This window comes from Struthio camelus, chromosome 12 (assembly GCF_040807025.1).
Source record: "Struthio camelus isolate bStrCam1 chromosome 12, bStrCam1.hap1, whole genome shotgun sequence".
NCBI classification, from domain to species: Eukaryota; Metazoa; Chordata; class Aves; order Struthioniformes; family Struthionidae; genus Struthio; species Struthio camelus.
In genome coordinates this window covers 2,422,900-2,435,844 of record NC_090953.1, presented here as the reverse complement: position 1 = coordinate 2,435,844, position 12,945 = coordinate 2,422,900, and the positions used below count along the sequence as shown (strand labels likewise).

Genomic DNA, 12,945 nt, shown 5'->3' with positions numbered 1-12,945 from the left:
CTTTGCAGCATTCGAGTTTTGACTTTGTGTTGTCGTTAACAAGCAACAGCCCCTTGCTCTCTTCTGAATTTTCCTACGTGCCAGCATTTTCTCACCGATCCATTTTTTTCCACAAAGGTTCAGTTAAGCTGGAAGTAAAGAAGTAAGGATCTTGCAAGTAATTTCCCATACAGGGAAGGCTCTCTGGCAGGAAAAAAACCCTGAACCGCATATGTACCATTAAGCCTTTTTGAGTAGCTTCTTTGTTTCTAGTGCGGGCCATAAATAAAACCTTTTAGGTTTTTTGGGTGCGTTGTTTTCTCCTTGTTAAAATGGTCTGTTATTCTTATTGTTGCTATGTGTCTCTCTTTTTCTACTTACTGTCTCTGTTCCAGTGATCGTGCCCAATTTCCAAGAATGAGTATTCACTCGGATTTCCCACATTTGCCAAGCTTGATGGAAAAGTGTTAAATTTATTCAACAAAGCCTACAAGTTAAATCTTTACTCCCATGCTGTGTGAATGTTAACCGTGTCTGTGGTCTCTTCTTGCAATGCACTCAGATTTGCAAACCTATGTTAAGCAGTACTCACATGTAGTAAGAAAGCAGCTGCTCATGCCAAAACATGCATCTGCCTAAAGTGTGCATGCTCCTACTCATTCAGAAACTTTAAAAAATGATGGACATAAATGCTTGCGGTTTCTGAGTTCTTGTTAGAAAAAATTTAAGCCCTTAAGGCATGCATCTCTCATGATGCTGCACAACGGTGGTGTTTACTGACCATGCAGAAATTACTTGAAATTATACTGGAGATGACCTCTGGTCTGCCTCATGTTGTGCTCTCCTTCTGGCAGAAAGCTACAACAGTCATTTAAAGGAAGAACAAAATGCAAATAAAGGGACCTTGTATTCCCCCCCCCCCCCGCCCTTACTTTAATTTTAATGGACAAGGAGGCAGGTGAAGATAATATATATAAATATATATATATTATATATTTTTTCCTAATCCTGCAGATGAACAGTGTTAAGATGAACAGTGTTATGGACCAGTTTGCAGTGGTTTTTGAATCTAGTCTTTCAGAAATACCCCTTGACCCCGTTTGCCCAGATATGTCCTGTACCATTGAATTCTACTGATGACGTTATAAAATCCAGATATTTCGTTTGTGGGATACTTAGGCACGGATGGATATCCATGGCTTAAACTTGGCACTTTCAATCTGCCTTTTTGGAGTACTTGTGGCTTGGGGGTATGCAGAGGGAAAATGTGCGCGTGTAGTACCCGAGTGGTGGTTCTCTGAAAAAAGCCCAATAACTCCAAGTTTGCAAATACCAAAGCACAAAGGCTAAGCTGACCTGGATTACCCTTCCACCTGCCTATTGATCTAAAGATCAATAGAGATGTGAAATGAGGCTTTCTAATCTTTGCCCTTTTATATCTATAATAAAGATGTTTTTCTTGTAAATAAAGATGGTGAAATGCACTGGTGCCTTTTACTTAACGTTGTTGCCTCTTTTCCTTGGAAGTGCTGAGCACCCACTAAATTGACCTTGAAAGCAGTGAGGGGTGCAGGTTATCAGTCTGTATCTAGGTGCCTACATACAGGTTTGGGAGCTAACCTTATATATTTGGTTTGGAAATTTTGTCCGCAATGTTTATCCACTAAACATTTTTTCCCTAGGAAAATGGCAGGTTATCTCCCAATTATTTGCAAACTGATACTTTTTTTTAATTTTCCAAACTGCAGTATCTGTAGTGACGTATCATATGACTATATATAATGACATTCAGGATGAGAGGCAGTGGACACAAACTGAAACACAGGAAATTCCATTTGAACGTAAAAAACGTTTCTTCACCGTGAGGGTGGTTGAACCCTGGAACAGGTTGCCCAGAGAGGTTGTGGAGGTTCCATCCTTGGAGATGACCAAAACCTGGCTCCCCCCGGACCTGGGCAGCCTGCTCCAGCTGCCCCCGCTCGAGCGGGGGGTTGGACCAGACGACCTCCAGAGGCCGCTTCCAGCCCCGACTGCTCTGTGATTCTGTGATGTCTGTAATTACAAGACTTAGCAGCTTGCTGTATGAAAGTAGGTCTTTTTTTTTGGTACAAGATTGAAGTGTAAGTTATAAGCAGTAACAGGAACCACCTTCTGTTTGGCTTCTGGAACGACCAGTCGATATCTGTGATGCTACTTCCTCTTATTTCTATTAAGTTGTACTTGCACTTTTGAAACTCAGCTTCCTTGTAATACACAGGCATCATGGACAATATAAATTGAAAGATGAAACTTAATGAGCAGTAATTATAATTACCTCTAATCAGAGCAACGTTAGTGAAGACAAATGCACACTGTATTTGTAACAGTGGAGACAATGAAGAAAGTGGAAAAAAATTAATTGGAATAGAAAGTACTGCATAAGGGAGGGCATAGACTGCAGTAAGAACCTTGGACTTCTTTAGATTGCAGCATTTCAGAATGAATGGGTTTTACTTTTAAGAACTGAGCCATAAGCAAAGTACAAGGTGTAGTTTTCCAAATTGCTGAGTATTGGCCTAACCCTTTTCCCAGTGGTGTCATCAGTAAAACCCATACGCTACACCGAGAGCAGAGTTAGATCAGTGCTAAGCACCTCTGAGAACCCCTAGCCGTGAATAAGATTAAGGTGGGTTATTCGCTCTCGCAAGCTAAGTGTAATAGTATCTACCTGTAATTGTTGGTCCATCTTTTTTCTTCCCTGTTGTGTTTAGTGTTTTTTTAAGATCTCAATTTTATATTTCTTTTCTTGCCCAAGCGTTGGTGTTTTAGCACAGGGATATTTTTAATGCTGAACTGGTCTTGTGTCTTCTGTGTGGAAGAGATGGAAAGCAGTCCTTCCCTGCCCTTTGGGAATGTCTGTAAGACTATAGAGAAGACTTAGGCTACTTGCTTTCTCTATGCGTGTACGATCCTGGCCGGACTGAGTCATGCTAGGTAGTAAGTTGTGCTCCTTACTGGAGCTTACTGACAAAAACGGTCCACTTGCCCAAGAGCAGCTCCTCCTTCGTTCCCAGACATCAGGGTCAGCAGGCTGTGTTCACCAGACATCAGGGTGGACACAGCCTGCAAGGCTCAAGCAAGCTTTCTCTGGTTTGGTCTTCAGGCGAGAACTGACTTTATGTGTCAGTTGCATGTGTTCCATTGTAGCAGGTACCATGTAATGCTAGCACAAGGTTTTGGGGACAACGTTCGAATACCTCTGACTTTGAAATCCAGTGTCATTTTTCTGATGAGTTTGTTAGTCTCGGGGAAGTGACGCCAAGCCTGGTGGTTCTGAGTTCTCCAATTTCAATGTTTCATCCTGTGAGTAGGGAGTTTTCTAAAAAGAATCCTAGCATAAAAGCTGCAAACATAAAATAAGTAACGTGGGTGAAAGGAGGGCTGAGTACAGTTTCATGTGTTTATTCAGAGTTTGGTAGATTTTTAAGGTCAGTTATTTCTGACGCAGCTATTGCTATATCATTGATGGTGTTTTTATTAATAGCCAAGGCCTAGAAAACCCTTGTGACTTCAAATCTAGGGCACTGTTTTGTATTACCTAAGCATGCTTTGTTTGTCCCTGCAGGGGGTTCCTTGGATGTTTATAGAAAAATTCCAGAACACGTCCTGGGAAGAATAGCAGTTGCTGTAAGTACTTTTTTGTTTTTGTCTTTCAGTATTTGATTGTGCATGTAACACATCTCTGAGTTAAGTGCACAGGTGCCCCCTTGGGACGCCGAGTCGTCGCCAGAGTCCTTGTCCTCATTGTGTCTGTGTGCAAGGGAGGGTCCTTTCCATCTAGTACTCTCCTAAGCACCCTGTGCATGTACGGGGATGCCGATTTGGGAAAGCACAGGGGTCTGCTCGTGCCAGGGCTTACGGTCCTAGCTGGCTTCATCTATGCCAAACAGGAGTTTAAGGAATTCATCCATTTGAATGACCAACAGATGAGTTGCCAGAGGCTCGAGAAATGTAAAAGGACACGATAAATTTAATGGGATAAGCAAAATACATGAATTTGCGGGAGAACTGGGTGGCCGTGTTTCTTCACAGTAACCCTTCTAGGATGGAGCAGTCCTCTTAATGTCCTGTATGTACCCCTTAAGTCCTTCTGTGCCATCTGGGCTCTTTAAAAGCCGTTCAGAAGCCCTGTCCTAGCCCTTACGGTGATCCCTCGTCTGCCCCTTCTGCTGATTCTCCTGCATTATTTCCAGTCTCTGTCCTCGTTCTGCACAAAGCAAGTAGCTCAATTAGGTCTGCTTCTCTGGTTGAAAAACTAAGTCGTTCCTTGTTATCAAAACACAGTGGTAGAACACGTTTGCTGTCTTCCCCCTGCAGTAGATGTACTCCTTAAGGCAAATAAGTAGAAGGCTGAAGCTTTTATGTTGACATAGCAATGCCTGACGAAGCCTGCCTGGGGACCAGCCGCTTTCTCGCCCCTGTCCTGGAACCCTTCACACTGAACAGTCCTGGTTGGAAGCCTTAACGGTCACTTCAGGGGTGAGCAGGGAATTGGTCTGTGATCTAGGAAGAAGTGTCAGTCCCAAATGTCTGTTCAGTGTGGTAGTAAAGCGTTGACAGTGGGCTCCTTCGAGCACCTGGTAACCCGTCACCGTGTCTCAGCAGCATTCAATGGCTCTGTGTTGCTAGAAATTCACTAACTGTGATTGAAAACTGAAAACAAAAAGAGGAGAAAAATTATTCCATATTTTGCCAAGGTTGAACACGGGGTAATTGACCAATGTCTTAGGGGATCTCACCGGGGAGAGAGGTACTGCTAAACAATTGCTAAATATGAGGAATACTTTGATAACTTAAGCAGTTTAAAGCATAACAAAGTTATTCTATCATGTGCCATTTAATTAAGTGCTGGGTTTTCACATTCATTATACATCAAGCTGACAATTTAAATCCTTTAATCCAACACAGGCAGCTATTTAGTCTCTGTTCATTGTAATTCACAGCTCTACTTTCTCTTAATTTGTGTGGCCTGCCCAGGGTGATGAACATCCTTCTCTGATGCTGTTTCCTCTCAGTAGCTTCAAATCTGCTCATTATATAGCCTAGCAGTTTCTTACGGAATTTGAACGCTTTTCACCTTTAGTTCAGAGTAAAAACGTTTCATCTCTTCTTCCCTATGGAGTAATGAATGATAAGTTGCTTATGGTGTCTTCATGTTCCTGACGTTAAATAGCACGTGTATTGTGTAATACTGGGATGGGCCAGCAAGCGTTTATTCAGACGTTTCTCCCCTCTGCTAGTCCTCATCTCACTTCTTTTTGTGTACTTAATACATCCACGCTAACCTACTCTTACCTCTCTGGTACTCTCTACTTGCTTTTGTCTCCTCTCTTCCCCCGTCCTCCCCAGCCAACCTGCCTTGGTACACTGCGGATGTCCTCTTCCCGTTTCTCACTTATCCCGAACTGTGGTGCTTCAGCCCCGTCTTTTATGTCTTGATGTGTTTTTTTTTGCTCACCTACAAGCTGACCTCTTTACAAATCTGTTAGTTAGTGAACGTGACTCCCTGACACGGATGGTGAGCTGATACTTAGTTTTTTTATAGTTGTTATATTTGCTTCTTTAGCGATCTATACCATGCCCAGTAGGGTAAAGGGGGTCAGGAAAGAGGTGAAGGAAGGAGCGGGCGCCTTCAGAGAAGGAACTCTCGCCCCTTTCCCTTGCTTCTCGGTAACAGAAGGTGTGCGCTGAGGCTGAACCGGCACTGGCGGGTTCCTGTGCTCTGGTGCTGATTTTTTGCTCAACTGGCAGAGTAAGCTTGTTGGAAGAAAGCAATGAAAGCCTTTGTTTTCTCTATAATTTATCAATGGCCGCAGCAGTGGCTCTTTTAAGTTTCCACAAACGTCTGCCCTGCATCTTGATGTCTGACATTTCAGTAGAGCCTAGCAACACGTTTTGTGGGTTAGGACACCTTTCTGCTAAGCATCACACATAGACACCACAATCCCAGCCCTGAACAGCTTGTGAACGGTACCCAAAGCTTAAAGGATTTCTGTTCATGTACTGATGAGAAGGAGAATGTGAAACAAAAGCTAGAGTTTGCCTGGATTCTGTGGGCAAAATCTGGAGCTTCCAGTAGTCTGGAAGAAGCATTAGATTTTCTCTTGTTTTTTATCTGTATATTTTCTTTCTGCCTTCCTTGCACCACGTACACAGAGCCATTTGTCTTTTATTCTCCTGAGACACGTACAGTGCATTAGTCTATTGAAGCTGCTTAGTAATATGTGTGACCTGCACACCTGTTAATTGGAATATCCTTTTGTTATACTTGTAGAAGTTTTAAAGATAAACCATTTCCAGAGGAAAATGATGCAGGCGTATATAGCCATTTAGCAGCATCCCAGCATTTCCCTCTCTCCGATTCAATGATTTTCTTGTTGTGTGAATTTAAGCCCATAACAAGTACTGGGCTGCCAGCCCTTAAAAGCTATTGTCCTACCCACAGCAACGAGCACAAAAGTCAGGAAATCGCAGCTGGTCTAGAACGAGATCTGTGCCTGCTCAGCAGCACAAAGCCAACGGAGCACATTGCCCCTGTGCTCCACTCACAGCATTAAATATTGAGTCATATTCACGGTCATTTTGTTGCCTCCTTTGATCTCCACAGGCTGGGGCTGAACTACCTGAGGCATCTCTTTCTTGGCAATCCCTGACTTTCCATAGGCAAAAGGATAGGGCTCTGTGGCTACTCCTTGCTCACTCGTTGCCTTGCGATACTGCTATAGATATACTGAACAGATACCCACAGTGCACTACGCGGTGGGTATGAACAGTACTCCTTTGCTGTATGGTCCCCTTCCCATCCGACTTTCTCATGATTTGGCAGGAACCAGAGGAGAGTTTTGTCTGCTGAGACAGTCGAACGTTATCAGGTAATAGCAAGTGCGGCAATTTTTCTGATGTGAGTCCTAGTAGAAGTGGGGAGAGGAGGTTCAGGCAGAATACTGGAAGTAAAACAAGGCAGTGAAAAGAAGTCCTCAGAGGAAGTAAGCGTTGGCCAGGGCTTGGGGAGGAGAAGCCCTGGTTCTCAGGGGCAGCATGGAGCAGTGAGAGCAACGGGGAGTTCCAAGAAACAGCAGAGATCTCTGACTTCATCACAAAATTCATCCTCGTTGCCAGTGTGAGATGGTGTCAACACGAAGGGGAACTCTCTCTTGGTTGTGTTTTCTATTTGTGTGAAGGGCTAGTGTTTTTTTCCAAAGGAAAAGTATATCTTGGGAACCCCAAAGTGATGTTGTGCTTGCTCCTGTTTTCATACTGCCGTATATTTATTTGGTTCTGTCAATATGAAATCTGTTCTACCTTTGCTTGCCACTTCACGCATTTATTTTCACTTCAATTTCTGAAGCAGTGACATTGTGCACTGTATTTTGAGTGCTAATGTTGATTGAAGTTCTCCCTGAAAGGATGTGCACTTGAACTGTCAAGAGAGTGAGTGATTGACAGCAGGTAGAAGTACTTTTTGTGTCAAGGCTTTGTCAAGTCATTGTTGTAAAACGTACTTTACTGAATACCAATAATTCCTGCTAGATGTTCAATCAAAAGATACTGTGTTCCAGCACCATTTTAGAATAATGTTTAATAGTGTCCTTCCCTAATAAGCAAATTTGAGGTAGGTGAAATACAGCACTTTACATCGGGTTTGGGGGACTTGTGTGTGCATATTCTTAATTTTGCAGTCTAGTTTAAGGGGAAACGCTCTTTGCATTTCTATGTATGCTGTTGCTGAGAACTTCGAATGTGAGAGTTTGTTTAACGCTGTGTCTTTTATAACTGCTTATTCAGCACATGCTCCATAATAAAGATGTTTAATAACTCACATCTGTTGATTTTTTTTTTCCCCCTAGGAAATGTTTGCTTTATTTCTATGAATAAATGCTTTTAAAATAAATTAATTTTATAATGTTCCTGAAGATTTTAAGTAGTCTTTCATTATTATGCTCAATAATGAAAGAAACTTACTGTACTCAAAATCATTTTTATTGTTGGAGGAAATCTGAAATGTTGCTTGTCCTTTATTTATTTTTACATCGATATGTATTTTTTTCTTCTTATGTCAAAATGCTGTGTAAGTAGAATTCCCCTGTTTTGCTTTCTGAAGGCTAAAGCGAACAAGGCCACGCCATGGGGCATAGAGAATTTGACTAGGGCCTTTTGTTACAAGTAATTACCATCTGAGGCCATGGGATAGTTGGACAGGGAATGTGAGTTTAACACTGAGGAATTGCCAGCTAGAGCAATTTAGTGGAGATCCAGAATCATTATTTGGTATACAAAAGAGATTCCACTTATGTTGTTCTTGGTTACAGAATAAATTTTAAAATGAATTTCTAACCTGATAGTAAGGCTGAAAATTACTGTGCTCTCTGCTCTCATGCTGTATAATATTTTTAGCGCTTCTACTTGATCACTGTAACAGAAGTAATTTCATTGCAGTCTACTCATACAATGAAAAGAATGTAATTGTTATGTCTGGAAAACTCACAACTTTACCAGTGTCGGAAACGGGTTATTGTTCTGGAGATGCACAAAGAGAACTGTCTCAGGAAAATGACTGAAATGTCATATCATAGATGGAAACTTTGTGAAAAAGATTTGCTCTATTAGAAAAGGCTGGCTGAGACAGCAGAGATGGCTTGGGTAAAAAGTAAGCAGAAATAGAGATAGGTTTATTGAATCTTGTTAGTTCTCTGGGGCTTCTGGAAAAAGCAAATCTAGGAAAAATAATATGTTAAAAATGCAAGAAGTGTTAGGGTTTAATTACTTTATGGAAGCAAATCCTGCAGAGAAGATAACTTGTACTACCCAACTGCTCTTAGGCAGTTGATTGAACATCTTATTTAATCTTTAAATATAACCGTATTGGATTTAGAAAATAAACAGGGTGGTGGTTGGATCCAATGATGATCTTGTTGGGTCTGAAGGAGACTTAAGTATTCTGTGTAAGGAAGTGTCATGGGTTTTTGATTTGGGAAATATACCTGAGTCCATAAGCAGTGTCCTACAAACTTTGATTAAAATGCATCTCCTACATAAGGCACTCCAATGTAGTTCTGAAATAATTTTTTTAAATTTAGTTTTAACTAGCTAGTTTAGCTAGTGAAAGGAGCAAATTCTGTATTAGTGCGCCGAAGTCTGCCCTGATTCTTATCTATTATGGGCCCAATTGTATTTTCTGGGGCTATAGGATACGGTAAGACTAGAATTTGGTCCGAGATGAGGACTATGAAGAACAGGACTACTTTCTCGGTTCAAGAAGAGAAGAGATGTTCAGCATTTCCATTCCATAAGTAAAAATCATGTGAAATAAAAGAGAATAAGTACAGACGCACCACATGGTAAAAAGAGAAAGGGAAGATGAAGTGGAAAAAGATTTTTGCAGAGATTTTGTTGTTACTTTATTCTAGTTTTCTAGCCTTTAATTTTACTGGGTTGCTTTTGCAAGAAGACAAATCCCTATGCGTTTTGTCTTCCATGATTTTTAACACCTCAGCAGAACTGGATGAATTAAAAATACACTGAAATGTCTAAAAGGATTCCTTATAAGCTGAACTGACTTCCAATTGATAGAGCCTGGGAAGAAGTTTTGTCATATGCCCTTAAAGAACCTATTTTCATATAAGCCACTGGCAGCAAGTTTACATCTGTGGCCTGTATTTTTTTGGGGATATATATGATATTCATAAACATAGCATGACTCTTAATATAATGTGACTTTATTAGTTTTCTTTTGTCTTAAATAGTTTTTTTTTTTTTTCTGCAGTCTCACTGCTTGTGATTTAACCTGGAGCTGCCTGTGCATTTGGCACGGACCTTACTTCCCATTGGAGAGGTAGCCAAGCCAAATGCTCTGCAGAAATGTATATTCTGACCACGTTTCTGTCAGTGATATTTTTGGTGTAGCAAGTGCTGGAAGGAAATGGAAGGGAAGATGATCTTAAAAGCAACAGCCCAGTAGTTAAGACACTGATCAGGCACATCAGAGACCCAAAGGGGGACCGTCCTCATCCAAGCCCGCATCTTTCATCACTGTATGGCTAAACCCAGTGCCTCAGGACAGATGTTTCTCTGTCTCCCCTCTCCTTGGTGCTGGCTCCATTCTTCACCGGGACTCAGGTCTTCATCGAGTCCCCAGCTGAGATGTGGTGTTTCTCTCACCAGGAACCTTTAACCTGTGTTGTTTTTCTTTTTCTTGAATTCAGGTTGTGAAAGGCCTTACCTATTTATGGAGCCTGAAGATTTTACACAGAGGTGAGTAACAGATGTCTTCTGTTTTCCAACAAAATACCATATTACTTTATCTTAACAACACTTTTTACAAAGACAGCAGACCACACTAACATCCGGTTTGATTCCAGTGGAGCTGTGCAGAGTGAATCTTACTCATTAGCCTTGCAGATTCTCTGATAAAATATTTTACTGCTCTTCTCTTATTACCCCGTTCTCTTCCCCTACAGACAGAATGCTAAAGCGACAGAGATGGATTTTATAGACATTGAGGTGCTTAGGGTTGCAAATAGGTGCCCAGTAGAACTTTCAAAATTAACAAGGCAGATCAGATGCTTGACTGCTATTGAAAATAGAAGATAGGATGAATTTGTTTCCATATTTCAGAAATCTCCCATGACAGCCACAAGCATTGCTAGAGGTCTCACCTCTCCAAAATTGTGCCATGTCTTCTAAAATGGCGATGTATAATTAAAGAAATACAACTTTAAGCCTACTTGAACATAACAAACCATTCTTAGTTTTCTGATGTTTATCCTCCTTCCTGAAGTTAATTTGTGGAGTTTTATTTATCTTTTCATTGATTTCTTGTTTTCAGTGAAGTTAGATTTTCTTAATAATTTGTCTGCCATACTAAATTAGTTCGTATATGCTAGAGCTTTCAGAGCAGAGTATCGGTTCAACGGAACAACAGAAAACGCTGCTTAATGAACAAAGGACCCCCTCCCAGAAAAAAAAAAGGAAAAAAGAAAAAGAGAACTCATTACATTTATAACGTTTCTGAAATGTCTGAAAGTAACAGCTCTGGTTCCTAATGTTGCTAACAATACTGTTTAATTTAACCCATCTGCTCACTCAGTCCACGCGCACAGTCGGAGAGTGCAGTAACCGGCATCATTTGTGATTGAAAGAGAAGTGTGAAGTAGAGAGACAAGTAGAAAATTTTAAGCTGTAAACCGAAGACCGTTTCCTCTGGGGTGCCTAGTTTTGGAGTGCATGAGAAGCAGGCGCTAGGCTCTGGCAAGGTGATCGGAATTACCTGGCTTAGTATCCCTATAGGGCCTGTGGAGGGAGCCGGGCGCCTCTGGAGAGTGATCCAGAAATCTATGCCCTGAGCGGGAAGAACAAGCTAATAGGAAACACTGCCAGAATATATTTGAGGTCCTACCCCTGCCTGGAGTTTAGGCACTGGCTCAGGCTGCATGTTGGTACCTCCATGCACTTGATGCTTTTGTGGAGAGCTTGTGGAGGAGAAGATTCTTCCCGTCCTTTGTGCAATGGCCCAACTAGGAGCTGTGACGCAGGACACCTATGTTCAATTCCTCCTCAGCTGAGGGGGTCAGTCTGGCAGTGTCCCCTCCCTGGGAGAGCACTCGAACCTGAGAGTATAGTCTAGCCTGGGTGGGAGGAAGAAGGCTGTGGCCGGAGGAGGGAGTAGAGATCAAGAAGGGACCTGGCTTTGTTGCCACTGATTAGAGGGTAAGTGAAATGCTAAGGCTGTTCATGTATTTGACCTAAGACTGCCGCTGTATTAAAAGAACAGAAATAGCCCGGAGATGAAGACCAACTCAGTGCAGGCACAGGTTACCAAGGAGGCTTCATTTCTGATGATGGTTTAAACGTTTCATCTATTAGCTTGAGTGTTCCCAGATGCAGAGATTTATCAGCTCATCTACTCTCAGCAAAATGATGAAAATCTAGGGGCTCGAGCTGTCTCAGCAATTGTCAGAATAAATAGAAAGGTGGATGGGACATCCCTGGCTGCATGTTTCCCTGAATAGGTTACACAGTCCTTGCCAAGCTTTTATGACACCCAAAAAGAAGCAGTAGATTTGAAATTCCTTTTGTTCTGAATCTTTTCTTTAAAGATTGTGGCAACCTACTGAATGTGATTTGAAGAGCCCAGATAGCATTGTGGTCAAGCATAAGTGCTATTAGTGTGACAAGTAATTGTTCTTCTGCTGTGAGCCTAGAACCTGGGTCTGATTTTTGCTTTCCCAGTAAGGTGGAGTCACCTCTTCTGTATGGGTTTCTTTGCCTTGATTGAAGAGCAGATGTGAGTTTTTGAAGAATTGTGTGTGGTACTTGCTGCAGTCTAAAGGAAAACATAGAAAGTGATCTTTCTTTTCAGTTTAGATTTTGCTCTCCTTGGTCTGTTGCTGGGTTGGCCAGGGTGAGAACTGTGCTGCAAAATGACACACAGGAGAGAATTTTCATTCCAGGGTCCAGCTGTTTTTCCCCAAGTCATGAGTTTTTAGCGCACGCTACTGTGTGGGGGTACTTTTATATCTTAGAGATGGCTACAGAGTAACGCAATGCAAGGAAGGTGCCTATTTCTCAGAGTAATCTCCAGCTATCTGCTGGTTTGAATGCATCAGGCAGTAAATGAAAGAAAATTTAACCTTGACTTCCTTACTGTCACAGGTAAAACAGACCATGTAGGAAGCTCTTGCAGGCTAAGAAGTCAAGAAAGGTGGTGACCATAGTGGTGATAGCTAGGGTGGAGAAGCAGTCATCATGAAGAAGCTGTGTAATACAGCTTCTGTGTAAGACAGTTTCTGACTAGATCATGGATTAAAGCGAAGGAAACAAACAATGAACAAGTCTTTTATTCCAGATCAGACATTTCAGCAAATATTACAGCTTAACTTCAAAACATACCTTGCAACTAATGAGGTGATAGCCGTGCATATTAATAAA

General features: G+C 41.7%; 1 protein-coding gene across 8 annotated transcripts in view; it reads left to right on the top strand.

Annotated features, from left to right (window-relative positions):
• The window catches only part of MAP2K5 (mitogen-activated protein kinase kinase 5), a 146,117-nt gene that overhangs the window by 56,939 nt on the left and 76,233 nt on the right, over positions 1-12,945 (top strand). For all 8 annotated transcript variants that reach the window (XM_068958133.1, XM_068958130.1, XM_068958134.1 and 5 more), the window contains exons 12-13: positions 3,584-3,645; positions 10,221-10,269. In XM_068958133.1, coding sequence (XP_068814234.1) covers positions 3,584-3,645; positions 10,221-10,269 — 111 coding nt within the window. The remainder of the gene's footprint in view (positions 1-3,583; positions 3,646-10,220; positions 10,270-12,945) is intronic.